This window comes from Chanos chanos, chromosome 1 (assembly GCF_902362185.1).
Source record: "Chanos chanos chromosome 1, fChaCha1.1, whole genome shotgun sequence".
NCBI classification, from domain to species: domain Eukaryota; kingdom Metazoa; phylum Chordata; class Actinopteri; order Gonorynchiformes; family Chanidae; genus Chanos; species Chanos chanos.
The window spans coordinates 59,280,405-59,307,904 of record NC_044495.1 but is presented as its reverse complement, the minus strand read 5'-3'; the positions used below and the strand labels follow the sequence as shown (position 1 = coordinate 59,307,904).

The window sequence follows — 27,500 nt, the reverse complement described above, 5'->3', positions numbered from 1 at the left end:
AAACGTTGATTTGAATCACTTTTTTCATAAACCTTACATTCTCAGAACATTGTACTGTAATGTTTTTTTTTGTTTTTTTCCCTTCGAAATCTTTTCGCTTTCCTCAGTCTCCATGTCTCCTCAGTCTGTGTCACTGTACCATACATCCCTTTTACTGTACAGTCATTTGAGCCCTGATTCATTGAATTCTGGGCAACGGCGAGAGAGAAAAAAAAAGCTCATTGTTTGTGGAGATCCGCTTTTGCTTGGGGGGGGGGGGAAAGCCACTGATAAGTGATTTTTTTTTTTGTGTTGGCACAGATGAGAGCAGCGAGGGCCAAATTTGATTTCCAAGCACAATCACCCAAGTGAGTATAATTTCATTTCTTTTCCTCTCTCTCACAGGCCCCTCCCTCCTTTCTCCCGCTCACTCACAGATTAACTGTGTAGCGTTAGTGGAAATACCAACCAAAAAGAAAAATGTTTTAGCATGGGGCACATGCAGAAATATCAGAGTTTTTCTCAGATGCACACATCCATCATACCAAAAGTGTCAAAGCATCTTAACCACTACCTGTACTCACCCTCTGCAAATACATGCATAAATGAAAGTATTTATATTCTTTGTAATGGCGATGAACATTAGTATTAGTAGTAGTAGTAACAGTATTTTTACTGTTGTTGTTGTTGTTGTTGTTTTATTCATGTTGTTGTTAATCGTAGTAACAGTAATAGAAGCAGTAGTAGGAGGTAGATTCCGTAAGATTTTTACAGTTAACTTTTAAACAGCTGACTCTTCGTAGATGTGTGTTGTTTGGTTGTGAGCAGCATGAAGGGAAAATTCCGGAAGAGTGTGTTGGTAGAATGCTATTTGGGTTATTGTTCCGCTTGCCCCCGTTTCAAAAGCAGGGCATGTGAGCATTCCATCCTGTCAGCTGAGACTAACAGAAGAGAGGCGTTTTTCGTTTCACTGAAACTGTAAACTTGTCAAACTTTGATGGCTTTACCTCGACTGTTTGACGATGAAGCTTAAGCACCAGTTGTGGTTAGAGTGTGTTCCCTGGCCATTCTGGTCGTTGAGTCTTGTACTGTAAAAGTGATGTGACTGGTGAATAGGGTTTGAACGGATTTGCAGAAACCCGTTTTCTGGGGCGCCTGGTTTTACGCTTGAGGAAAAAAATCAGAGATCTTAGCCATTATCTCTAATTGTTTCTTTTTTTTTTGATCATTATCAATTCTGATATTAGCATTGTAATTATTATTACTCTTCAGCCGGTCCTGAGTAAGTTGTCTCTTAACCTCTGACCTTTGACCCCGCCTCCAAAGGGAGATGACCCTACAGAAGGGTGACGTGGTGTACATACACAGGCAGGTGGATGGCAACTGGTTTGAAGGAGAGCATCATGGGAGAGTGGGCATTTTCCCCACCAGTTACGTGGAGGTGAGTGAAAGTCTACCCCACTGTACCTCTCTACATTTCTCTTACTTTTTGGGTTTTTTTTCGTGTGTAATTCTAAACCTCTCTCATCTGTTCTCCTCCTTCCTCGTTTAGATCATTCCCCCCACAGAGAAGCCCACGCCCATAAAATCCCCCGCTGTGCAGGTGTTGGAGTACGGGGAGGCTGTCGCCCTGTTTAACTTCAATGCTGACCTCCCCGTTGAGCTGTCGTTTAGGAAGGTGAGAAATACACTAGCTGCAGGTGGCTCAGTTCACACTGAAACACACACAGTAGCATTAGCTGTTTGCTAGCAGGAAACATAAAAGCTGCCACTGAGAGAACTAGTTTCTCTTTATCTCCCAGTTTAGTTTTTCCTGATTCGTTTTGATTCAGTTCAATTCGATTCAGTTCAGTTCAATTAAATTTTAAACAGGTTTTGCATGCATAAGGTACTTGCACTCCTAAAACAATCAAAAGTATGAAAAATATAAATCACACAGGCCTCAGGCCAGTTAAGAAAAGAAACAACAATAAAAATAATAATGATCTCTCTCTTTCTCTCTCTCTCTCTCTCTCTCTCTCTCTCTCTCTCTCGCTCTCACTCTCTCCCTCTCTCTCTCTCTCTCTCTCGCTCTCACTCTCTCCCTCTCTTTCTCTCTCTTTCTCACTCTTTCCCTCTCTCTCTCTGTCTCTCTGTCTCTCTCACTCTCTCCCTCTCCCTGTCTCTCTCTCTCTCTCTCTCTCTCTCGCTTTCTCGCTCTCTTTCGCACTCTCTAACTCTCTCTCTCTCTCTCTCTCTCTCTCTCTGTCTCTCTCACTCTGTCCCTCTCTCCCTCTCTCTCTCTTTCAGGGAGAGGTGATCTCTGTGATCAGGCAAGTTGATGACCACTGGTTGGAAGGCAGGATCCCGGGGACCACACGGAGCGGAATCTTCCCCGTCAACTACGTCCAGGTGAACAAAATGCCTCGCACGAAATCTAGCGACGAGCACCCCAAATCGCCCCTGTCACCCACCTCACCCGTGTCCCGCAGTCCGGGACTGCCAGCGCACTCTCCCTCTCCGCGTTCACCCCTCTCCTCCGCCTCCATCACCCCCGAACCTCTCCCGCCTTCCCCCAAACACTTCGCAGCCAGCCAATCACGCTCCCCGCTTTCACCCGCTCAGTCCGCCCACGTAAAACAGCCGACCAATCACTGGCCCCACTCGCCTGGCCCCGCCTCACCCACGCCGAACAACAGCAACCACTGGAGCGGATCGCATCCTGCTGCTCACAGCTCATTGGGTACAGAAGCAAACTCGCCCGTGGCACCGTCCAATCATGTTCCGGCGTCTCCCCAGGGCCCAGGAATACCGTCCAGTATCGGTGCCAAACCTGCATATTCCACCCAGGTAGAGTTTTTCTTTCATAGCAAGCTCTTTTTAAAGTATATGATGAACAAATATGTGTGTAATACAGTGACACTTTCTTCCCTTTTTGACACCGTTTTATGTAGGAGGGGATGAGAACGCATCCTCCTCAACCATACACGCACATTAAGACCCCGCCCACAAAAACGACCCTGGCCAAGAGTGGCTCAACAGTGGTCCCACGGCAACCGTGAGTTTCACAGTTGGATTCAAACGATCATGTCCTCAGTTTGACTTGACGGTTACTCGTCTGCAAATGTAGAATTCAGCAACATTTCAAAACAGCAAACAGATCTTGTGACACTCTCCAGAAACCGATCGGTTTTATTCAGATTTTCTCTACCTATCCTAGGTTTCAGTCACTTTCTCCTTCTCTTTGTCTATGCCCTTTTCCTTTCTCTCCTTTTTCACCTGTTCTCTCCATCTTTCCATTCAGATACAAAGCTGTGTATAATTACAAGCCGCAGAACGTGGATGAGTTGGAGCTGAGAGAGGGAGACATCGTACAGGTGATGGAGAAGTGTGATGACGGATGGTTTGTAGGTAAATGTCCTGTTCTTTAAAATAAAAACAGAGGCAAAAACAAAAATAACTCCTGCACACCCTCTGTAACCTTGGTTCCATTTGAGATGGTGCAGTTTGTTCTCAACACTGTGACCTCTGACCTGCCCTCATCTTCTGTGTGTCCAGTCCATGTTGAAGTGTCTACTGAAGAGCAAGGGGTAGCTGTCGCTTGACTGTGGTTATTGTGTGGTGTGACTGCCACCTGCTGGTCTCTCTGTGATGCTGCGAGTATCTGATTTAGTTGAGCAGCTGCTGGTTGAATCCTACCCATCTTTCCTGATCTGACAGAAGTTTTGTTTTGTGTTGTGTTTTTACCTCAGGTACGTCTGAGAGGACTCATGCCTTTGGAACGTTTCCAGGCAACTATGTGACACCAGTTTAAAAATCACTCTGAAGATGTTTGACTTTTTTTTTTTTTTTCCTTTTTTTTTTTTTTTTGTGGCGAGCTTGCTTTGATCGTCGTAGCAACTGACACTGCGCTCACGGCCGCTAATCAACAGTTTATATCTCCGCTTCCTCCACACAAGCACGCACGCACACACATGCACACGCACACGCACACACAGACACACACACTCAACACCCTCAAAATTCCCACTTCCTGGCTTCTCTCTGGACCAGGCACTACATGCATGCACTCCCTTCACATGGAAGCCACGGTTACCCCAGCAACCACCACCGTGGACACACTGGGCACTGACTCGCAGAAGTGCGTGAGTGTCTGTGTGTGTGTGTGTGTGCGTGTGTGTTTTCTCACATTACGAGCACAAGTGCTTTGTGTGTTGTTTTGTGTGGGCGTCATTTGCGTGTGTTGTCACGAGCACCAATCTGACAGACGCTGATGACGTTGGGTCTCCTTGAAACTAAAGGACTTTTGGGGGCGGGTTCAACCCCTGAAATCAACCAATGACTGAAAAGCTGCATTTAAACACTCATTAACCAAGGAGATTTTACTGGACACATTTTGTTCATAAGGGGTGTCTTTCTGACATCGTTCATTGACCGATGTCTACCGGCTCTCCAAAAAAAAAGCCCGACTGAGTTTCTAGAAAGTTCTTCTCTGTCATCACGTTCCCTCCCAGCGCACACTAATGAACACACCAGTTTCACCCACCCCTTTTGCTCTCTCTCTCTCTCTCTGAGTGCTCTGAATTACTCAAGTAAACTTTGTTTTCCGCTCTGGGTTTCAGATTTGTGACAGGACTCTTCGCGAAAGACAAACCAGAGGATTTAACCCTGAACACTCCTGAATATTAGATTTAGTTTAATTTTTTTTTTTTTTTTTTAAATAAATGACCACAGGTATCAGCTGTTGTTTTACGCTTTGCTGATCTTCACTCCATGTTTAACCTACACCGTGGTGCAGTGTGTAAACTTACATCATGTCAGTTTCTTCAAACGCTCCCTTTTTTTCTTTTTGTTTTTTTCTTTTTGGTTTTTTTTTGTTCCTCTCTGTCCTGATTGGGACTGCTATTCAAGTTTACAGCACGCTTTGTTTAAAAAAACTCACCTCACAGCATTTTTGGGAATGTGTTAAATAGAGAGTGGATGGAACATGGCAGAAAAGCCCTGCCATGGTCTCAGTACAGACCCAGATTATACACAAGAGTCTGGTAATGTCTCCGGAGCTAAAGGTTTATTACCACAGAACTCTGTGATCGGAGATGATTATGAATGACAGGGATGACCGTTCCGATAAATATGAATTAAAACAACACTTACAATCTATAATTTTAATCAAGAAATCTTCAGAACTGACACACGATACGCTTAACGCTTAAAGGAATCTCTAACACTGTACTGCTTCACAATGTTCACACAGAATTAACAAGTTTGTTTTTCAGGCATTTAACTGTAATTCTTAGATTTGTGATCGGCTTTGAGAAAAGAAAAGAAGCAGTAAGATTTGAGAATGGATTGGCCACTGTTTGGAGTTTTGGTTTGCGTATTTTTTTTGTTTTGTTTTTTGTTTTAATCAAGTAAAGGCCGTTAGATAATTGCTATGGGACTGCAGCCAAAGGTAACCGTCGCTAATGGTAACATTCCAGTAACCCACGGCAACTTGCCAGGTACACTCCTGCCGTTCTGGGTATCTGTGTCTATATGAAGATGAACAAACAGATCAAGTTTTCTGTATGTTAATAAGTGGGAACATGAAAACATACAACCCAGAGAGAATTTATGGTATATCCAAAACAGTTTCATCAAGATTACACACAGAATATGTCACTACACAATACGTGGTTTTATTTCATATAATTGCTTATTATACGGTTCCTTAGAGGGCTGCCGAAAGTTCCATTGAATTGATTGGGCCATCCCAACGTTTGGAGGTCCGATATTTTTGATAATGACCGCTGCCATTGGCAACGGGTTTACTGCTTCTGATTCACATCTTTCATATCATTCTGCAAGTAGTCCGTTTACTTATTTATTACCGGAAATTCATGGTAATAATCGGGTATGTCCGACAATACCCTGAAAAATGTTTCTGCGGTCAAAGACAAAAAATGAATGGGGGCATCAACTTCAGCTTCCTCCGAGATGTGCCACTGATTCTCTCCAACTGCACCATTAATGGAAACATTCAATTTAATATCAATAAAGAGAATGATAGCCTATTAATCTGCAACAAGTTGAGGAGTCTGAAAATCTGCAACTTAAAAGTTTTATTTGCTAGAGGGGCTATTTTTCTCAGCGGAAGCCACGAAACGGCAATAAAATCATTAGAATGAAATATTGTGTGAAGTTTCTTTTATCATCTTGGCAAGTAACCGTATAATAAGCGGGATAATGTATAGTCCGCCAGTCATTATCGAAAAATAAATCTCTTCAGGACGATGCAAGACCATTCCGCTGGGCGTCGGGATATATTTTTCAATAATGACCGGCAGACTATACATTATCCCTTACGTAGGTGTGGTTCTAGTCCATATAAGAAGTCTGTATAATTGTTTCATAAATAAAAGATGACTATCTGTAATTAGCTTTGGCTGAAGTACCAAGACCAGGATGATTTGGTCACCAGCTGTCAGGCAAGCCTTTATTTTTTTTTCTTTAGGACCAGAGGAAAATTCGTAACACTATTACAAATAGCTGAAGATGGCGGTCACATTACCATGGGACTTGGTAGGGTTTTTTGATTGAGGCTTCGACCTAAAGATTTCTGACATACTGCTCTACCTGTTTGTCTTCTTGTTTCTGATAAGCAAGAAAAAAAGAGCTGATATTTACCCTGAAATGCATTGTACAGATCTAAACACACTTACTGCAAAAAAGTAATAATAATAATGATGATGATAATAATAATAATAATAATAATAATAATATATTTTTATTGACCACACGTGTATTTCAGTATCTATGGTACTCACGGATTTTGATAATCAAATAAATATATTCATTGCTTTAAAAGACTGGTTATGAGTGATATTATTCATATGAGATGGATTTCATGGTAATTTTTGTTTGTTTCTAGCACCAGAATATTACACTCAATCATAAAATCAACAGAGTAAATCAGGTTTTATCAGTGGTAGAATTCTCGCCTGCCATGCGGGAGGCCCGGGTTCGATTCCTGGCCAATGCAGAGACACTGTTATTTGGGGCAGGAGGAAGACTGCTCCTGTGTCTGGTGTGTGTGTTCACTACTGGTGTGTTGGATGGGTTAAATGCAGAGGACAAATTCACTGCTCACTGTTCACAGTGTGTGAAACTTAACTAACTTTCTCCCTATGTACTGTGAGTGTGAGTGTCTATATTTCTCTGTATGTCTGTGTATGTGTTTTATGAACTTACTGCTGGAAGTGCTTGGCAAGCAATTGAATCTTGAATCTTATAAGTGCACGATCCGTCCTGGAACCATGATCCATTCTGCACACGCGCACGCTGATGCTTAGGGTTAGGGTTAATATAAATAAAACTTTCAGTACACATAATAATACACATACACATAATGTAATATAGTTTCATGTTTTTACATTAATGATTTTATAGCAAACATAATGTAAAATAATGGTTTTCTGGAAATTGTAAGGTTAAGTATAATTACATTGAATAATTTTAGTGATATACGTGCACACATACCAATCATAGGTCAAAACATTACTAAATTTGGCTGAATTATGAAACCCAGAAGTGATACTAAATGAAGAGCCAGAATTCCCATCACTATCTCCTATGGGAGTGTCGCCATCCTGTTCTTTCTACTGCTCTGGTACTGGTTAGTCCTGCAGTAAACCAGCAAGTGAAAAACCCAGGAGGCGAAGAGGAAAGAGACTATAGCAGGAAACAGTTGTAGCAAGCTAAGTTTACCAGTTTGATGAGCAGTTAATTTCCCCTGTGTGCGTGAATCAAAAAGAAGGCGCATGTTTTACATGTCTTTGTGTTTCATGCGAAATGATATTGCCACTCTAGCCATTCATTCTAGTATGAGGGGTGAAAATAACAAAAATTAACTGTTAAAAAGGAAGTGATGAAAATGCATGTGAATTGAAAAACAGAGCGGTAAAAATGGATATGAACATAACAAAAAAAGAGAGATAAATTATCAAGTGATTTGATTAATTCAAAACCGATTTGATTAAAACAGTCGTGATATGATGAAAACAGAGCCATGTTTCATCATTTTCATTCATCGTTCATCACGCACAACACAAACTTGCCATTTATCTTTTAAGAAAAGCAGCCTAAAGGGTGGAAGTAACAAACATTAAATGATAAAAATGGAGGTGATAAAAATGCATGTGCATCAAAAAATATAGGGGTAAAATGTATGTGAGCTGAAAAATAGAGTGATAAATTGTCAGCTGATTTGATAAACTCAGCAAGCAATTTTTGTTACTTCAGTGTATCATTTACAGCAAGTACTTTTTGTTACTTCCGCCCAAACTGTCAATCACAAACCACGCCCACTGAAGAACTGATGGAGTTTTTAGCTCTCAACTTCAAGGGAGCTGAGGACGTTGTGACACTGCTTAGAAGCTGAAATTAAGGCGGCAAGTTCAGTGGGTGTGGTTTGTGACTGATATTTTGGGTAGAAGTCTGTTCATTTGGATCTTCTCCTAATCATTGGTCACTCATTAAAGTGCTGCCAGAAATGTATATGTTGCTATATGTCTTGTTTTACTACAGAAAATATCATATTTTACCCATTAATGGAAAGCATGTTATGATATCACACAAACATGCATCCTATGCTTCATTTAACTTGAAATTTGTCAAGATGTTGCTAAATTAACAGTTTTTGCTATGCCCGTTTTTCAGTTGAGGGGGTCTTGGTTTCAAAATAAAGAATAAAAGCCAATGAAGTCAACAACAACTACTATTATTTGTTTCAAAAGTCCTAATACTAAAGAAAAATAGTATCTGTTGGTGGCTAACAGATCTAAATGTTCACTCTCGCAATTGCCTCTTTCTATTTGTAATCTCCATGTTTTATATCTCAGTATCTCTCAGCTCACTACTAGGCCTACCTTCTAGGGCAGTGGTTCTCAAACGTTTTTGGCTTAAGTACCCCTTGAGCAGGCTGCAACATTTTGCTTTAAAGTAATGTGAAATGGTAAGTAGCCCAGAGGAATCCTTCAAGCCAGTAGGCTTTGCAAAAGTGAAGCAGGCTTCGGAGCTTCGGTATCGAATGTCCCATCACAAGTTTTTACCTGGAACGTCTCTGCTTTTATTCCCGTATTGTTTATAGGATCCCCATCAGCCAAGCTGTACAGCCTCGCTATTCTTCCTGGGGTCCGAAAAGTAAAAAAAATCATAATAATCAAGTTGAAAATACATTACATTGCAAGAATCATCAAAGTCAAATGCAAAAAAAAAAAGAAGAGAGAGAAAGCAACTACAAGTACACAAAAATGAATTTTATGAATAAAAAAGACAAACATTAAAACACAGTCATTATGAAACACACTAAAACAAAACAGGTATAAAAAGAAAAAAAGTAAATAGTATAAATGCACCCACTGACAAAGATAACACTTAGAGGTGTAACGATGCATTGTAGCACGATACATCACAGTACAAAAATATGACGGTACGCATCGTATAAATTGGACGGTTCCATCGTGTAAGTTGGACGGTTTTGATCATCAGCTCCAATTCTATTCTTGTATTATTATCATTACTAAACATACATGTTATTTCAAATGTTTAGACATACACATATAACAAACACTAAACTTACATTTCATTATCGGTAGTAAATAAATATATACAACGAAAGTTGTTATCTGTATCATTATTTGTGTTACAAGTGCAAAAACCTTCGGGATTTCTAAATACCCAGGTACACTGTAATACCTCGATACCGTCCAATGCTACTTTGAACCCACATACAGTATCTTGCATAAGCAATAACGTAGGGCTACCCTATCTTTACTCAGCCTACAACTAATAAAGATTGTTTTCAAACCAATGGTACTACGAGACGAGTTAAATCCTGGGCTATAAATCAGTAAAACGGTTGTTTGGGCAAGCAGTACTTCCCCAGCAAAGTGAATTACCCTGTCTAAGATTGCTGGCATTTACTGTCAGTCACTTTGTCAGACAAATCCAGAGAAAGCTTTGGCCACTGATGTCTTCGATAGAATACACCCGCCTCGTAGAAACAGAACAATTTGATCACCACGATGTCTGACAACCAAAATTAGATTTCCCATTCATTCACTACTGAGGACGTGGTGAATGATTTAGAGGGCGAAGCCCAGACTGAAGCTTAACGGAGAACCGAGCGATATTGGATAAAATGTGTTTTCTCCCCTCATGCTCTCTGTTACCACATTGTTTAATGGGTGTAGGAAACGATCGGATTTTGTGACTCACATTAATCCATAAAACATACAATAAGATGTACTATATCTCCTAGATCTCCTTGGTATGTCAAAATCAAATTTTATGACTTTTTCAAAACTTTCAGTGAATTTTACTGATTTAATCGCGGTGAAACTGCACGTGACGTGAAATGAGGATTCGAGTTAAAAAACGTTCAACTCGAGGAAAAATTTCGCCTATCCAAAGTAGGGCTAAGACACCGTTACTGAGAGGTGAAAAACAAATAAAAAAAAGAAGTAGGCCTGATAAAGAAGGAGGAAGAAGTGATAACAGACCCCTGGGATGCCTGAGCAGTAACATCAGTGAGAAAACAGAGACTAATCCACAGATGTATATTGTGATATTAAGAACACCTAAAAACAATCTAAATACCACACGCAGAGACCACCATATGCACCACCACACCCAGGAGCACAGCCAAGACAATGCCCTTGACAACCACACTGCAGCCGACAAGAAGAGACTGGACTCTGGGACTACTGGTTCCTGCAAAAGACAAGAAGAGGATTTATTTTGTAAAAAACAACTGTACAAACTTTCAATCCAGACGAAGACTTAAATAGATTGTGGATGAGCAGAAATTCAGCCAGGTCTGTAGACATTAAGAGGTCATTTCAGCTCTTACTCAAAGCCAACAAATTTCTCTTACTATAGTGTCAGACACATGCAGTAACATAAATAGAAAATAAGTGATATCTTAAGATCCCCGCTATGTCTGAATGTGATTTTGAAGTTTTCTTACAAAAGTCTTTCAAAAAAAAAAATCCAAAAAACAGAGCTCACCTGTTCTTTGGTTTCTTCCAAAACAAGAGCACTAAAACTTTGGTCTTCCTCGGGTATCGTATTCTGCAGATAGTACCCTGCACACAAAGTGCATACTAGATTACAAACAAAAAAGAAACCAAACAAAAAACAATAGTTCTATACATTGGTCAAGTTCAGAGAGAGAGAGAGAGAGAGAGAGAGAGAGAGACTTACATATGGAAATAATCAACAGCAGTACAATGACTAGCACAGTGCCTCCATACTCCACTTGGTGTGTTCTGCGTGATGTTGTCTTATAATAACAGAATACCACAAAATTATTTATTACTGAAACACTGTAAAACACAGATATATTAAATTGACTGAAGCTCATATTCTCTCACACACACACAGAGATACATGCGCACTTGTGAAAACATATTATCTCAATGACATACCATAAGACTTCTAATATGCCTCCATGGTTCCCTGAGAAGTATTGCAGTCTCTAAGAAAACACACACTAATCCACAGATGTATATCGTGATATTAAGAACACTGAAAAAAAATCCAAACACCACAGACAGAGACCACCACACCCAACACACACAGCACCAGACAGCCCCAAAACATAACGCCAGAAGCCCGACAAGCCACGAGCACAGCCAAGACAATGCCTTCCACAACCACACTGCAGCCGACAAGAAGAGACTGGACTCTGGGACAACTGGTTCCTGCAAAAGACAGGAAGAGGATTCATTTTGTAAAAAACAACTGCACAAACTTTCAATCCAGACGAAGACTCGGTGAGCGTTTCCTTTGATATTGCCATTATATGTTTACAGATTTGTAGGGAACAGGTAACGGAAGACACGTAGACAGTTTATTTGTCATAGTTCGAGCACAAAGTTTAGAAGAGACTGAGAAAATGCAAATATTCAACTTTTTTGCCTTCTCAGACAAATAAATAGATTGTAGATGAGGAGAAATTCAGGTAGATCTGTAGACATTAAGTGGGTATGTGTATGGTTAATTTAAACTCTTACTCAAAGCCAACAATTATCATTTATTATTGTGTCTGAATGCATGGATAAAGACAGACACATGCATCACCAGAAGTAGAAAATAAGTGAGATCTTAACAGATCCCCTCCATGTCTGAGTGGGGTTTTAAAGTTTTCTTTCAGAAGTCATTCAAAAAAGAGAGCTCACCTGTTCTTTGGTTTCTTTCAAAACAAGAGCACTAAAACTTTGCTCTTCCTTGGGTACTGTACTATGCAGATAGTAGCCTGTGTACAAAGTTTATACCAGATTACAAACAGAAACAGAACTAAACGAAAAACAATGGTTCTAAAGTGCAGAGAGAGAGAGAGAGAGAGAGAGAGAGAGTGACTTACATACGGAAATAAGCAATAGCAGTACAATGACTAGTACAGTGCCTGCATACTCCTTCACTTGGTGTGATCTGCGTACTGTTGTCTTCTAATGACAGAATACCACAAATTAATTATTACTGAAACACTGTAAAGCACCGTTACATTAAACTGGCTGAAGCTCATATTGTATCTCTTACACACGGTGAGTGGTATGTTTCAATGGCATACCATAGAACTTCTATTATGTCCGCAAGCCTCCACGATCTTGCTCAAACTGTAGTTTTTTACGATGGCATTCCAGCCCGGACATTCTGTGCGACACTCCGGACACTGCAAGATTTGTAAACGTTGCAAGCAACCTTTACAGAAACTGTGGCCGCATGGCAGCATGTGTGGATCCGCAAAAAGTTCGTAACACACCGTGCAGGTCAATTCTGATTTAATATTGTCCATAACTTCACAGTACAGTCAAGGAACAGAAGGCACACAAATTCAGCGCATCTTTAAAAGAAGGTCAAAGTAAAAGTAAAACTTTCTCTGAACGTCATTTGTGATAATGAAAGTAAATTGGCCAGGAAGGACCGTACCATGTCTTGATCCCTTTCAGATGAGTACATTTACTCTTGATTAAGCGGTATTAGTCTCGTAGTGGTGGCTTTGGCTAAAAGCGTCTGTAAAATGAATAAATGTATATGTACTAATCGTTGTATTGAAAATTTGAAAGCATCAGAGTTTCTCATGATTTTCACTCCGGTATTTGAACGGTAAATAAACTTTTTGAATATACGCACGATATACTCTTATTGAGAACTGGGAAATTTAAGAATACAAGAATACAAAATTATTGTCAGAAAATCACCAGAGTGCTGGACACAAGGTTTAATGACAGGCACGCAAATACAAACTAAAGCACGAACGGGCAGGTGACCAAAACGGAGTTTGAATACAAACAGAAGAGCAAACACGGTACACTCAAATCGGGATACAAATTAAGAAACAGATTAAGAATCGAACCAGGAAAATCGACTAGTCAAAGAAAAGACCGCTCAGACTACACGAGAAAGTGTAGGCTTCGCGAGGGGAGAATGAAACTGAGGGGAATAAATAGAGTGAATCAGAGACAACAAGGTGAGAAACAGGTGAGGGAGATGAATGATCAGGCTGATGATTAATAGACCGGCTGACTGCTGAATAACTGATTTCCATGAGGGGTGGAAGTAACAAAAATTAACTGATGAAAATGGAGGTGACGAAAAGGCATGTGAACTGAAAAAATAGAGCGGTTAAAACGGATGTGAAATGAAAAAAAACAGAGTGATAAATGATCAAGGGATCTGATTAATTTAAAGCCTATTTGATTAAAACACTCATGATATGATGGAAACAGCAATGTTTCATCATTTTCATTCATCGTTCGTCATTCACAACACAATCTTGCCATTTATCTTTTAAGAAAAGTAGCCCCAAAGGTGGAAGTAACAGAAGTTAACTGATTAAAACGGAGATGATGAAAATGTATGTGAGCTGAAAAATAGAGTGATAAATTGTCAGTTGGTTTGATAAACTCGACTGACATTTACCGTTCTCAGCGAGCAATTTCTGTTACTTCGGTTTATTGTTTACACCAGTAACCCCCCAGTCACAAGCCTGGGTTTCTAACCTTTAGACCACAGCAGTTTCTACACACTGAGGTAGTTTTTGTTGAATTTCAGTCTGGTTTTCACACTGTCTGTTTTTCTTGTACCGCTTTATCCTTAACCTCTACACCAGTTTAACTAAATAACAAAATATTGACCTCCATACTTTTACTTTCACTTCAGTGCTGTGAGGTTACTGCTCTAATTTCCACTTATCAGCCAGTGTTTACATCTTTACATGTTATTCCTCTTCTTTCTTCTTTCTAAAAAACATTTTGATAAAATTCTCTTTGTCTGTCCTCTAAACAAATTCCTTCAGTGATATGGTCAAAGTAGGTAGATTTTGAGCTACTGTCATGATCTTTTCAGTGTCCTTAGAGTATCCAAAAATAGTAACATGATGAAAAGTCATTCAGAGTGAGTGATAGGAGTGATGATCAGTGGAACTGGGTTTTTGCCTCCATCATTAATACAGGGACTGAAGGGTGGATAGAGTGGGCCAGAGGAATACTAACAAGCAAAAGAGTGAATCTGAGACCTGACCTCCACATTATAAAAGGAGACCAGACCCTCCTCATAATCCACAAACACTCCCACCCCTTCTGGGGTTTGTGTTTAAGAGAGGGGAGGGCCAGGGGAACCATCACGAGCTTTATACTCATTCCCATTCCTCAGATACACAGTCCAGAATCCATTCTCAGTGCACAGTATAATTTTAACCTTTCTTGCTGATGTACATTCTAGCCATTCCCAAATCCCACTTTATCTTCCCGCTGACCTGCACCTCATAGGAAAAATCTTCCTGAGGACAACCCCTCCTTTCCCCAAGGCACTGGGACATGAGTCGAACCTCTCTGGATCCCAATACTGCGAATCTCTTCCTCATCCTGTCTGATGATGGGAAACAAGTGAGTTGTGGAGACACAGGATGTAATCTCCCTGACAACCCAGAGTCACATCCACTGAGAGATAAGTAAGTAAAAGATGTAATAATAATAATAATAATAATAATAATAATACAAGTTTATTTAGAGCCGAATATCACTGTTTATAGTCTCAAAGGGCTTTACATGTCCACAACAAAGTTAGATCAAAATGACATTATCCATAAGTGAGAGAAAATAGATAAGTCTTTAGTTTAGTTTTAAAGGTATGAAGAGAGTTTTCCCTCCTAATTTCTGTAGGTAGACCATTCCAGAGGAAGGGAGTGCAGTAGGAAAAGGCTCGGTAGCCAGAAAAGATGTTTTATTTAAAAGTGATCAGTGAACAATTCCGAAATTGTACATCGATCCAGAGTAATCGATATGAGAGTACAGAATGTGTGTTGATACAAGAAAACATACTCTACCTCACCCTGAAGGGAGGGGATCATCGGCAGTCACATACCTACAGTGGAAGCATAGCCTGGTAAATCTGCTCCCACCCAATGAGGTCTGCAGTGTATTTTGGCATCTGTTGATGTATGTGGTGACATGTCCTCATTGGGAGCTTTGTGGCTATCTTCATTGTGTGCCAGCAGTTTTATGCCAGCCCCTCCCCCACACTGACAAATGCATGGACATTTTTGTAGTTGTGTAGGGGGTATAGCTCAGTGGTAGAGCATTTGACTGCAGATCAAGAGGTCCCAGGTTCAAATCCTGGTGCCCCCTGTTCAACAAGATTTTTTTAATTATGTTCATTTAGCAAATCCACACCCTTCTAAATTTGCTCAGGCAAGGTTTATTAAAGATGAATTCATCGAAATAGCCCCAGTTAGAGCCTGGCACATCAGTTTTCTGCAGTGTGGCCAGAGATCTCTTGAAGATGCAGAGATGTAGTATGTCTTCTCCCTCAGTTTAATTTTCTCACTTTTTTGCGTAAAAATGTTTCCTGGCTCTTATCTGCTGTACAAAGTGTTTAACGTCAAGTCTGCAGATGTTTTCAAGTCTGCAGGTGGCTTCACATCAACCTCATTCCCTCACACTGATCAAGTCTTAGGTTCAAGTTCCCCTTGTCTGTTCTGGATGCTGCAACTGGGGCTCATCACAACCTTTAGTAGCATTTGTGAGTGCGTGTGCCAGCCACTTCCTCACATTGAGAAATGCATGGATATAACCTGTAAAACCAGGGGGTATAGCTCAGTGGTAGAGCATTTGACTGCAGATCAAGAGGTCCCAGGTTCAAATCCTGGTGCCCCCTCATCACCTTTGGCACAGATGATTGTTGTTCTCCCAAATTTCATTTAGCAAAGAACCACAATCACAAACCACCACAAACTTGATAAACATAAAGAGCTCTGCATTGTCATCCGAGGGGTGTTCCAGAAGGCAGGTTTAGTGAATACTCTAAGTTAGTTAACTCAGAGCAAGTAGTAAACCTCCTAATAGAAGAGCCCAATGGCTCTGTTTTGTTAGGAGAATGAAGCCATGGGGCTCTTCTATTTACTGCTTACTCTGAGTTAACTAATGCTGAGTTTTCACTAAACCCGCTTTCTGGAATAACCCCCCTGGAGTCTCATGAGTAAGCAGTGAAATGTCCACACAGAACTTTCCAGACCAGGGGCCTGTACTACGAAGCAGGGTAACTGGCTTACTGGTTAAATGAACTCAGAGTAAGTAGTAAACCTCCTAATAGAAGAGGCTGTTTTGCTAGGAGATTGAAGCCGTAGGGCTCTTCAATTAGGATGTTTACTACTTACTCTGAGTTAACTTAACCAGACGTTATGTGGATAAGCAAGTTACCTCACTTTGCAGGACAGCCCTCAGGCAGTCACTTACACTGAAAATAAATAAATAAATAAATAAATAAAATAAAAGAATAAACTTTTGCTGCTCACTCAGCATGTTACAGACCTTTTGAAGAAGTTGAATTCACTGGCAAGTCCAGGTGCTGGTGCATCCTCAGACATAATGTGCAATTTCGTGGTGTGAAATAGCTAGTTCTGATAAAGTAACTTGGCATTACAGTCTCAAGTTGATTTTTCACTTTAGCTTATGCCAAATTTCACTGATAAAACATTTTTACCATATCTCAAAACCTTTGCGCAAATGTGTCCGTTACATCCTTTATTCTTGTCTAACTTCACCTTTGTCTTTTTCCACATAGGGCTATGCAGATTTTTTATGGTAAATATTTTTATCTCAGGGTGTCAGTTTTATTTCCCAATGTTCAACACAGGTTAGTTGTATATTTCTGTGTGGCTGATGGGACACCTTGTAATAGTGTAGAATAATATTAATGCGCTGTTTATGTATAAACGAAAAATCAGATGGGTCTCACAGTGAAAGGGTCAAGCGGTGTTCGAATCGTTCCCTTCGCACTGTAATATATAGCAGTGATAGCGTAGTGATACACACTCCAGTCCAGTAGATGGCGGTGTGTACAATTATTTCCACTGTATTTTATTCTTTGAAAACATGAGGAGGAAGGAAGTGTACACTGTAGCCTAAGAATTTCATGAATTGAAGTCACATTTCTACACAAGGCTACCAACACTGGACCTATGAGCTAAGCTTTAGGAATAACTGAAGGTTACAACACGAAACGAGCCTTTCTTTGTTTTCATGCAAGATCTGATTACCACAATGCAGTTATCTCAAAGACGCCAGGTATTGTTTTACTGATGTCTCGTTTGTACAGGAGTTGTTGTGCTTGCAAGTAAAAATGATATACCCTGATTAGATAAAGCATTTGTTTCGTTTTACGGTGCACTTCTTACGCTTGAGATTAGTGTTGCAGAACGACTCGGATACGGCTTGTAGAAAGCCAGGTGACTGGCTGTGTTCTATTTTAGACAGTATATATCACGCAGTCTTCATTGTCAAGCGCTTCGGTCTTTGTCTGTCACTTGTACTTGCTTGCGTCATGTTTTATAGCAACTTTACCCCACTTAAACGTTCCCTGAACAGGAGAGTAAATACATTACTTAATACGCACGCAAACAAACGTTGAAACAGTTCAAGTTTTCGTCTTCGTATTGAACGGGCTGTAATTAGTTCCCGATTTACCTTATCCGATACTTGTAAATCGGACTTTATTTTAGGTTTTTGACGTTCACGAAGTTGCAAAAATACTTACTGGTTATGTAGCTCACCGTATGTACTCGTTATGTTGCCTGTGGGTTAATGAACTGTTTTGCAAGGAGGATTGCGAAATACTTCGGATACTGTTTCTCCACGCTTATTGGCTGGTTTTATAGCCTATAGCATAGACGGCTGGCCAAAAATTAGTTGCCAGGAGTTTGCATTTTTATTTTCTCATGACAAGACTGCTCTCAGAGGGGTGTTGTCGTGTTGAGCTCAACCGGTCAATTAACGGGACGTGGTTTCGTGTTCAGCCACTTGGTCGATCTAACCTATTTGTGTCGCCCAGTTTGCATCCAAACGTTTCTGTTTTCATACTGTAATGTCCGTGTTTTGTTGCCAGCACAACTAGGCCTAAACGAGAAAGGGGGAAAATGGAAAAAGGGGCGAAAGGCAACTATTTCCTGAACAGCAGAACGAGAGTATCAACAGCTGCAGATGAGTCAGAGAGTTGGAGAAGTCACCGGCATCCTGACGGCCAGGATCATAGTCAGAGTCACAGCCCCAAATCGAAGAGAGGGGGTAACGATTGGCGTTTTGGAATGAGCCCTAGGAGAAAGGCCCATCTTTACTCTCCAGGCAGTTCTCCTGAAGGCTACAAATTTGGACACAGTCCGTCACAGAGGGAGGGATTCCGGAGGTTCGTCACACCGGACAGCCATCGTAAAGCCAATGAGGACAACTGGAGAGACTCTCTCCAGCAATCCCCAAAGGATCGGTGGAGACGAGACTCCCCCGCAAAAAAGGAACAGAAAAAAGAGAGCTTCAAAGGTCGTCTGGGCAAGAAGGATGCAACAGATTTCAAGACTCCCAGTTCAGGTACGAGAGTTCTGGTTAAGGAGTCGCTATCGAGTAGAAAAAAAGGGCTGTTCTTTTAAATGCATAAAACAGGACAGTACGTGAGTTAGTGTATCGTGTCGGTATTATTCTCAGTTTCTGTACAATAGATGAGGGTTTGCTATCTTTCGTGCAGTGCTTCTTAATCTGTCTCTGACATGGGTGTGCTCACAGTTGATGAGGATTAAGCGTGTTATTATTTGTAATAAGGGTTGGTTTTGTATGAGTACTGATAAATACCATAATATCGCTGTATACTAAGTCCGAAGGAGAAACTCGGCGTCACGAACTCCCGCTTTATCGCCTTTATCTTAAAGAAATCGCCACGTTTATTAAGTTTGATTACGTTATCTAAGGTGTATACGCTAAAGGTTAGAGCTAATTCCTCTGGTAATTGTTTTGTGCCGATGTATTTATCTCTGCCTGTGTAACGTCATCTCAGAAAGTTGAAGTTTGTTGGCACACAACCCCGAGGCGCATTCTGAAACTAATGATGTATATACTGCTCTGTTACAATACGTTACGGTCGCTACAGCAAAGCGGAATGCCGTTAATTCAACTACACTGAGCTCGGGCGCTCCAGGGCCCAGTCTGATTCCACGTAATTCTAGACCGTAAGGAAATAACAATAAGCGATTTGTGTTGATGGGTCTAGGCCCCCTTTAAGCAGTGCCGTTAAAAATGACTTGTTTCTCTGTTTCAGGGGGCAAGCCAAGATCGGAGCACAGGAGGAGAGACAGCAGCAGGACCGTTTTCATCGGAAATTGCGTCACAGTCAAAGATCTTCACAAACTCTTTCAAGCAGAAGAAAGAATTATTAACGATGACTTTCTCCACTTTAAGGGGGTAAGTTACTTTGCAGTCCTCTAAATGAGTCTGGAGAGATGCTCACTTTGCAATGCATCAGTTTTATTGAAATGACAAGTTTTATAGGTTGAAGGCCTGCACTTCTACGTTTATTGTGGAACATACTGGTTTGACTATAGGTACTAGAGCATATTGTTCTGCTCATAGCCTTTATACATTGACTAAATTCAACCTGTAAACTGCCTCACTCATATCATGTAACAGAATCTGTTTTTCAGCTTATGAAGTGTAAATTGTATTATGAGATAGAATGCCATTTATATATTGTTTACCACTGAGGTTTAAGGCCATTTTTGACATTTGGATTGTAACTGTCATTTATTTATTTGCCTGTTTGTTTATGTGTTTGTTTTCTGTATTCAGAGGTCAGATATGGAGCGTAACATCCAGTTTAACTGCGACGAGTGTCGGGTGGTCTGTGAAAACTTCAACGCAGCTGTCAGACACCTCAGAGAGAAGTCACACAAGAAAAAAGCCAAGGTGAGCTGAGAACTGGCTTTGTCTTTCTGGAAGAGTTTTAACCTTCCGCAACCTCAGTTTTAACCTTCCGCAAAACCCCAACCCGTCTCTTTGCGTGTCAAGCTTTTTCCAGTCAACGTGTCTGAGACGTTAGCGAGCCATGACTCTGCGTTTTCTCCGTTCTTGGTTCAATATGCAGGTTAATTTAAGGCAAAATCTTGTTTTCTCTCCGTAGGCATCACGTGAGCTGAACTTGCTCCAGAACATACCCCCTCCCTGCAAGGAGCAGATCATTGCGATTGGTTCCGTTCTGAACGCAGTAGCCAGTGAGGTTGGGCTGTGTGACCAGGATTTGGAGCAAAGGAAGAAAATTGTTTCTCTAATGGAAGAAGTCATCAAACCCGTCCTACCAGGTATGGGTTAGACATAAATCTCTCACAGGTATGCAGGGTAGCCTAAGGCTGATCGATGTTGCCGCGAAATGAGGGATGCCTTTCGATTTATTACGTGGTGAAAGTCAAGCCTGGAGAGTTTTTTGGGGGATTGTCTCAAGCGCTGTATTTTTTTTGTACTAAAAGCAAAGTATACTCTATGGTGAAACACCGCGTATGTTTTGTCTAAGTTTACAATCAAACTATCACAGGTGTCTCCCACCGCGAGAGATGTTCACGAGGGTCACCTTGGGCCGTGACCCAAAGCGCTTCGCTTATTGGGGCACCAGGCGGAGCCCTGAGAACGTCTGTGGAGATATTGAATCAACGTATTTTTTTTTTTTCTCGAAGCGTGTTTGAACTGTTCATCCTCTTTTCCTCTCTCAGACAGCACGCTCAGGTTATACGGATCTTCCTGCACGAAGTTTGGTTTCAAAGATTCCGACGTTAACATCGACATCCAGTTCCCGTCCCACGTAAGTCGATGCAGCGTGAGCATGAAACGCCAGCGGCATTTCTGTTTGTGTTCTTCTGTGGAAGGGCTCCACGTGCGGTCACGTGGTGTTTATCTGTCGTATTTGTGGCCCTCATTTAGCCGTTATTTAAGGTTTTCTTTACAAAAATTGAGCTCACTGATAGCTTTGCCTGCTTTGTTGGCCCCTTTGTCCTTGAAGTTAAGATTCAAATCAAAATATGCTTAAAAAATGCAGGTGAGTGAACTTTTAAGACAAAAGCTGCTTTTAAAAAAAAAAAAAACAACCTGAGTAGCAACGTGCGTGAGTGGTGTTTGTGGTTGATGATGCAGTTTGTCTTTTAAAATATAACAACATGCAGTTATCTACATGGGAGGCAAGTGAAAAGTTTAACTAGTTTAAGACAGCGGGGTCTCATAACATGAAAACTGTGATAATCAGATTCTGGTAAAGACAGAGAGGAGGAAAGGAGATTTTTCATATGAGCAGTAGCACAGCTGATTTGGAACTCATTCTCTTTCCAGATGCATCAGCCAGATGTTTTGCTCCTGGTTCAGGGTCGTCTTTCTTCCACCGGTGGGTATTCAGACCACTGAGCTGTAACCATAGCGATTGTCTTCCGTAAAAGAAATGATTCTTTCAGAACTGGCTCACATCTTCGTTAGACTATGTTTGGCCGCGGCAGAACGATGATAGGTCTGCTTTGTTATGAGTAACAATTTCTCAGATATTCAAACCGGTCTGGCGGTTTAAAGTCTCTCATTCTCACTCCTACTTTTCTGATTCTGGAAATGAGTATTTCAGTGATATTAAAGATGATTAACCCCACCCCTCTCAGATCTGTTCGTGAATGTGGAGGCTGACTTCCATACCAGGGTCCCTGCAGTCGTGTGCAAAGAGAAAGACAGGTTCGTACTGCTGCATCTTCTCATAAGGTCTACTTATTTTAGCTTATTCTTATTTCATTGGCTGAAAATGACGGGATTTATATTACTTGGATCTATTTCATCTATGTGTTTGTTTATGTGTTTATTTTGCAGTGGTTTAATCTGTAAAGTGACAGCAGGAAATGACAGCGCCTGTCTGACCTCCGCCTACCTCTCTGAGCTGGCCAATCAGGAGCCGCTCCTTCTCCTGCTGGTCTTGTGTTTCAGGCAGTGGGCCAGGGTGAGTGGATCCGTCTGACTTAAAACAATGATTCCAGACCATGAAATATTTTTTTATGTGTGTCTGATTTCTGTGAGCAGAACTGGAAGACAGATGAAAGCTAAACTGTACTTGTAAGTTCAGTATAAATGCAACCTTTCACAGGATTTATGCAGACAGACACAGAAATAAACATTAAAATAAACGACATGAAATAAAACCACAAGAAATAGACAATTTATTACATCCTTTTTTTGCGTTTTTTGAAACCCTTTGTGCATTTTACAGTTTGTTTATATGTTTTTAAATGTATAATACTTAAATGTATAATATTTTAGGCTGAGTTTCTGTCTGATCTGAGCAGAAAAGCTAACGCAAAAGAATTTAACAGCAAGCTCTTGGGAAGCCTTATTCATCACCCTGTGTATGTGTGTGTGTGTATGGGTGGGTACGTGGGTGGGTGTGTGTGGGTGTGGGTGCGTCTGTGTGTGTGTGGGTGCGTCTGTGTGTGTGTGTGTGTGGGTGCGTCTGTGTGTGTGTGTGTGTGTGTGGGTGCGTCTGTGTGTGTGTTTGTGTGGGTGCGTCTGTGCGTGTGGGTGGGCGGGTGGGTGTGTGTGTGTGTGTGTTTGTGTGGGTGCGTTTGTGTGTCTTTTTCACCGTTTCAGATTTGCCACGTAGACCAGATGGACGAGGGGGGGTTACCCCCCTACTGTATCGCCCTGATGGTCATCGCTTTCTTCCAGCAGCGGAAAGAGCCCCTCCTGCCCTCATACCTGGAATCCGCCGTACGGACACCCGCCCGCTTAATCTAATATCGCTGTTAATACTGCATGTGTGTGTGTAAATGCAGTTTACATGAGGGACACCAACCTCATCATTTGTCTGACTAGAGACCAGCCTCTCGCATCTACTGAGTGTGTGTTTGTTCCTCTCTCTCTCTCTCTCTCTCTCTCTCTCTCTCTCCCTCTCAGAACCTTCCTCTGAGTAAACTGAAAGGTTTCTCTCTCACTGGGGTTGAAAACGGGCACGTGCATTGGGAGTATCACCCGCTCACAGCAGATGGTCCGAATGACGCCCCCGTTTCCGGCGATAAGGCGGTGCAGAAGGGGAGGGTACGTCTAAAAATATTTTCTTGTCGCGAAGCCGCGGTAGACTTTGACTTCCACTTTTCGGTTTCGGTATGAAACATGTACAGTCTTGCGCTGCATGTGAAGTCGTAGCCACGGATTAAGTTGCTGCTGTTTCAACTTGGCTGTAATGTTTACTATCTAAACAAAAGGACACACATTTTTTTTGTGACCAGCTTTAACTGTAAATAACCAGTTGTTACATTATGTATTGGCATAGAAGAGTCCACTTGATCAGTAGTTCTTAATCCATTTCCCATGGAGCCCCTGTCCTGCCCAGCAGTGGCACACCTGTTCCCATTGATCAACTAGTCACCCATGATTAACTCCATCGGCTGTGATAGTGGAGGGTTAAACCAAAGACATGCTCAGTAGGGCTCCATGAGGAATGATATCCATGGCTGATTTTTTTTTTATTCACTCCAGTGGATATCTTTAATGAAATAAGAGTGTGTGTGTGTGTTGCATATTTTTGTGTGTGATTAACTCTCTTTCTCTCTCTCTCCTCTCTGTGTGTGTATTATTTACTCTGTGTGTGTGTGTTATTAACTCTGTTTGTGTGTGTGTGTTATTGACTGTGTGTGTGTGTTATTGACTGTGTGCGTGTGTTATTAATTGTGTGTGTGTGTGTGTTATTAACTCTGTGTGTGTGTTATTAACTCTGTGTGTGTGTTATTAACTCTGTTTGGGGGGTGTGTGTGTGTGTGTGTGTGTTATTAACTCTGTGTGTGTGTTATTAACTCTGTTTGGGGGTGTGTGTGTGTGTTATTGACTCTGTGTGTGTGTGTGTGTGTGTGTTATTAACTCTGTGTGTGTGTTATTAACTCTGTTTGGGTGTGTGTGTGTATGTGCGTGTATGTGCGTGTGTGTGCGTGTGTGTGCGTGTGTGTGCGTGCGCGTGCGTGCGCGTGCGTGCGCGTGCGTGTGCGTGCGTGTGTGTGCGTGTGTGTGTGTGTGTGTGTGTGTGTGTGCGTGCGTGCGTGCAGGCTCCTCTGGTCATCCAAAGAGGCAGAGTGTCAGTAGAGCCGGGCCAGTTGTGGGTGGAGATGCTGAGATTCTATTCGCTGGAGTTTCACATACCTGATAAAGTGATCAGTGTTCGCACAAACGCACCGCTGTGGCGTGACACAAAGGACTGGCCCAAGAAGAGAATAGCCATCGAGGGTCTGTACCTGTTCCTGTACCTGTTCCTGTACCTGTACCTGTACCTGTTTATTCATCTCTAATGAAAGCCCTACAGAACATTGTCCTCTCCTATAATGAATGCCTTGCTCTGCATGTGTGTGTGTACATATATATATATATATATATATTCCAGTTTATTTGACCCGTAAATGATTAAAATGTACAACAGGGTATTAGGGCCACATTGAGGAGAAAAAATAATTCTGAGATTTCGAGAATAATCTAGTCATAATTTTATGGGAAAGAAGTCATAATATTAATTGTAAAATTTTGAGGAAAAAGCACATAATTGTTAGGGAAAATATATTACCGGCATAGTGTTACAAGCATTGACTTAGTAATCGAAGAAACTAGGAGGGCTTTTTTTTTGCCCTTTGTGTTGACTGTAATGATTGATGTATCCTCTTTGATGTTTAAGCCTTGTGGAACATGTGATGTTATGATTTGAATAGTGTAACCACACCAGACAGATTTATAGTGTTTGTTTTTCCTAGAAAGAGGTGTGGTAGAGTATGCTGTTATTTCTCTGTCATTCTGATCTGGGAATTATAATCGGAGTTCAGGTTTTAACAATGCAGATTTGTGTGTGTGTGTGTGTGTGTGTGTGTGTGTGTGTGTGTGTGTGTGTCCTCAGATCCATTTTCTGTGAAGAGGAACGTAGCTCGGACAGTTAACAGTCAGCTAATATTTGACTACTTCATGCACTGCCTGAAAACGACCTACAAGTACTTTGCGTCACCCCTCGATCAACTTACGGCTAAAAATAAACCAGGAACTGAGCCAAGCCCTGATGACAGCCCTAAGCCTTGCCAACCCACTTCTCTGAGTGACATTAATTACATCCAATCAGAGATGGAACATTTGAGAGTGACACCTGATGAGACCAATAGGCATAGTGACAGACACGCATCAGGCGAGGGTGAATTTAAGTTTAATTTTAAGGTGGATTTGTTGGAGGATTCTGACTGTGTGATTGAGGAGGAGATAGAAGAGGAGGAAGAAGAGGAGCGAGAGGTTGAAGATGTGGAAGAAGAGGAGGAGGAGGAGGAGGAGTCTGATTCAGATGCGATTGAAGAGGTGTGTCCACTTAATTTGTAAATATTTGTTTTTGTTTTGTTGAGTCGTTATTTAATTGTCTCTGAAGCGACATGTGCGTAATGCATGTGGATTTTATAAATGAGCCTGTGCCAAACTTAGTCATATAGACTTTGTTTTAAAATTTGATTGGAGTTGAATTGATTTGACTTGTTTGTCCCCTTTTTGGGTTAATTTTGGTTCATTTATTCGGTTAATTTCTCTTGATAATTGTAGATAATATCAATGAGTTGAGCCTTGCATGTTTTGAGACATTTTGACCAAACCTGGCAAATATTACACACACTGTGGACGATTTGCCTGCAGTGACTTAGTTATCGCTGTTGCCAAATTGCTTGTAGGAGGATGATGAGGACGATGAAGATGAAGACATTGAGCTTGACGAGTCGAAATGGGATCCTCTGGACGACGAACTGTTCGCCTTCGACGGAGATCTGAGCGAAAGGCTTCCGTCAGACTCCGAGTCTGAGGAAGAGGATGAGGAGGGTTCAGCGGAGGAGGAAGATGGGCCTCCTCCGGTCGCTGCGTCTCCCGAGGAACCACCAAACGAACCGCCCAAACCTGGAACGCCGGACGAAGCGGACAAGTCCGCCGACAGGTTCTGCTATGTGTTCAGCCGGCACGTCTTCACCAATGGAAAGGTGAATAAGGGTTCATTTAGAAACGGCTGACCCTCAGACGTCCAGGCTTTTAACAAAATAAAATCCATTTCTGTAGTCGCATCTTCTCTCACAATCTTACAGAAACATGCTACTTTCTTTTGAACATTATCCCACCGTGTCTTAAAACCATGTCATATAAACTATGAGTTGTGTACTGACGCACACACACACACACACACATCTAGACAGAACCTCTTTTGCCGGTGTTCTGATGAAGGCTTTTGGCCCGTAGCGTCCGGCCGTGGTGTGCAGCCTGTGTAAACAGGACGGCCATTCGAGGAAAGACTGCCCCGAGGACTTTAAGAAAGTCGACCTGGACCCACTGCCACCGATGACCCCCCAGTTCCTCAAAACGCTCAACGACGTCTGTGAACAGTGCTACCGTGAGTTCTGGGTTTAGATTAAACTAACACACACACTCACGCGCACACACACACACACAGATAACAAAATCTTTTTTGTGATATTGGCCTGTATAAAACTTAAAACAAAAAAACTAATTTCATATAAATTTAAGTAATTTCAGATAATGTTTGCATGTTTGAACTATTTGACTAAACTTGGCACACATTATACACACCATGCCCAGTATGTGACTTAATCATGTTAATGGGGAAAATGAGGATGGGTGTCTGTCTGTTTCTATTTTTTTATTTGTGTGTATGTATAGTAAAATGTAGGGGATGTGTATGTTTATATGTATGTGTGTGTGTATATATATATATATATAGAATTGTTTTTGCTTTACATGTGTGAAAGGACTTGCTTTAGAATGAGTGACCAGTAATACTGTGAGAGTAGGGTCAGTTCTTTATCGGGCTAACGCTCTGTTTCCTGTAGGAGACTTTACTGGGCTAACGCTCTGTTTCCTGTAGGAGACTTTATCGGGCTAACACTTTGTTTCCTGTAGGAGACTTTGCTCCTGATGACATAGAGGAACAGGTCAGAGAACACATCCTCAAAGATCTGGAGGTTTTCATCCGACGTCAGATCCAAGGTCTGCATCACCTCCCCCAGACACAGGGATCTCCTCATTTTGGACCTCCTCAATACCTCCTCTAGCTTAAGACATTACACCAAATGGGCTTTGAATGACACCTCAGCATTTTTTTTTTTTTTATTCGACAGGTGCCAGGTTGAAGCTTTTTGGTTCTTCCAAAAACGGGTTTGGATTCAA

The 27,500-nt window shown here is 41.4% G+C and overlaps 2 protein-coding genes and 2 non-coding genes across 5 annotated transcripts in view; all 4 read left to right on the top strand.

Moving 5' to 3' along the window:
* The window catches only part of sorbs3 (sorbin and SH3 domain containing 3), a 34,378-nt gene extending 30,563 nt beyond the window's left edge, over positions 1-3,815 (top strand). Inside the window, exons 15-21 of the mRNA XM_030790735.1 lie at positions 301-347; positions 1,306-1,420; positions 1,532-1,657; positions 2,269-2,808; positions 2,913-3,016; positions 3,263-3,369; positions 3,711-3,815. Of these exons, the coding sequence (XP_030646595.1) occupies positions 301-347; positions 1,306-1,420; positions 1,532-1,657; positions 2,269-2,808; positions 2,913-3,016; positions 3,263-3,369; positions 3,711-3,772 (1,101 nt within the window). The 3' untranslated portion in view covers positions 3,773-3,815. The remainder of the gene's footprint in view (positions 1-300; positions 348-1,305; positions 1,421-1,531; positions 1,658-2,268; positions 2,809-2,912; positions 3,017-3,262; positions 3,370-3,710) is intronic.
* Positions 3,816-15,557: 11,742 nt separating this feature from the next.
* trnac-gca (transfer RNA cysteine (anticodon GCA)) lies at positions 15,558-15,629 on the top strand. The gene has a single exon. It is a non-coding gene; the product is annotated as a tRNA-Cys (tRNA).
* A 457-nt stretch (positions 15,630-16,086) lies between these two features.
* On the top strand, positions 16,087-16,158 carry trnac-gca (transfer RNA cysteine (anticodon GCA)). Its single transcript has one exon. It is a non-coding gene; the product is annotated as a tRNA-Cys (tRNA).
* A 1,283-nt stretch (positions 16,159-17,441) lies between these two features.
* Positions 17,442-27,500, top strand: part of tut7 (terminal uridylyl transferase 7) — a 16,423-nt gene continuing 6,364 nt past the window's right edge. Inside the window, exons 1-17 of one of the 2 annotated variants that reach the window (XM_030776635.1) lie at positions 17,442-17,567; positions 18,385-18,860; positions 19,582-19,724; positions 20,109-20,225; positions 20,440-20,617; positions 21,023-21,111; positions 21,633-21,684; positions 21,947-22,016; positions 22,149-22,275; positions 22,920-23,039; positions 23,226-23,366; positions 24,368-24,545; positions 25,201-25,643; positions 26,003-26,302; positions 26,556-26,706; positions 27,234-27,320; positions 27,452-27,500. The exon at positions 27,452-27,500 is cut by the window's right edge and continues 52 nt beyond it. In XM_030776635.1, the coding sequence (XP_030632495.1) occupies positions 18,416-18,860; positions 19,582-19,724; positions 20,109-20,225; positions 20,440-20,617; positions 21,023-21,111; positions 21,633-21,684; positions 21,947-22,016; positions 22,149-22,275; positions 22,920-23,039; positions 23,226-23,366; positions 24,368-24,545; positions 25,201-25,643; positions 26,003-26,302; positions 26,556-26,706; positions 27,234-27,320; positions 27,452-27,500 (2,690 nt within the window). In that variant the 5' untranslated portion in view covers positions 17,442-17,567; positions 18,385-18,415. Of the gene's footprint in view, positions 17,568-18,229; positions 18,861-19,581; positions 19,725-20,108; positions 20,226-20,439; positions 20,618-21,022; positions 21,112-21,632; positions 21,685-21,946; positions 22,017-22,148; positions 22,276-22,919; positions 23,040-23,225; positions 23,367-24,367; positions 24,546-25,200; positions 25,644-26,002; positions 26,303-26,555; positions 26,707-27,233; positions 27,321-27,451 lie in introns of those variants that run through there. The other variant, XM_030776643.1, reaches the window with a different exon arrangement.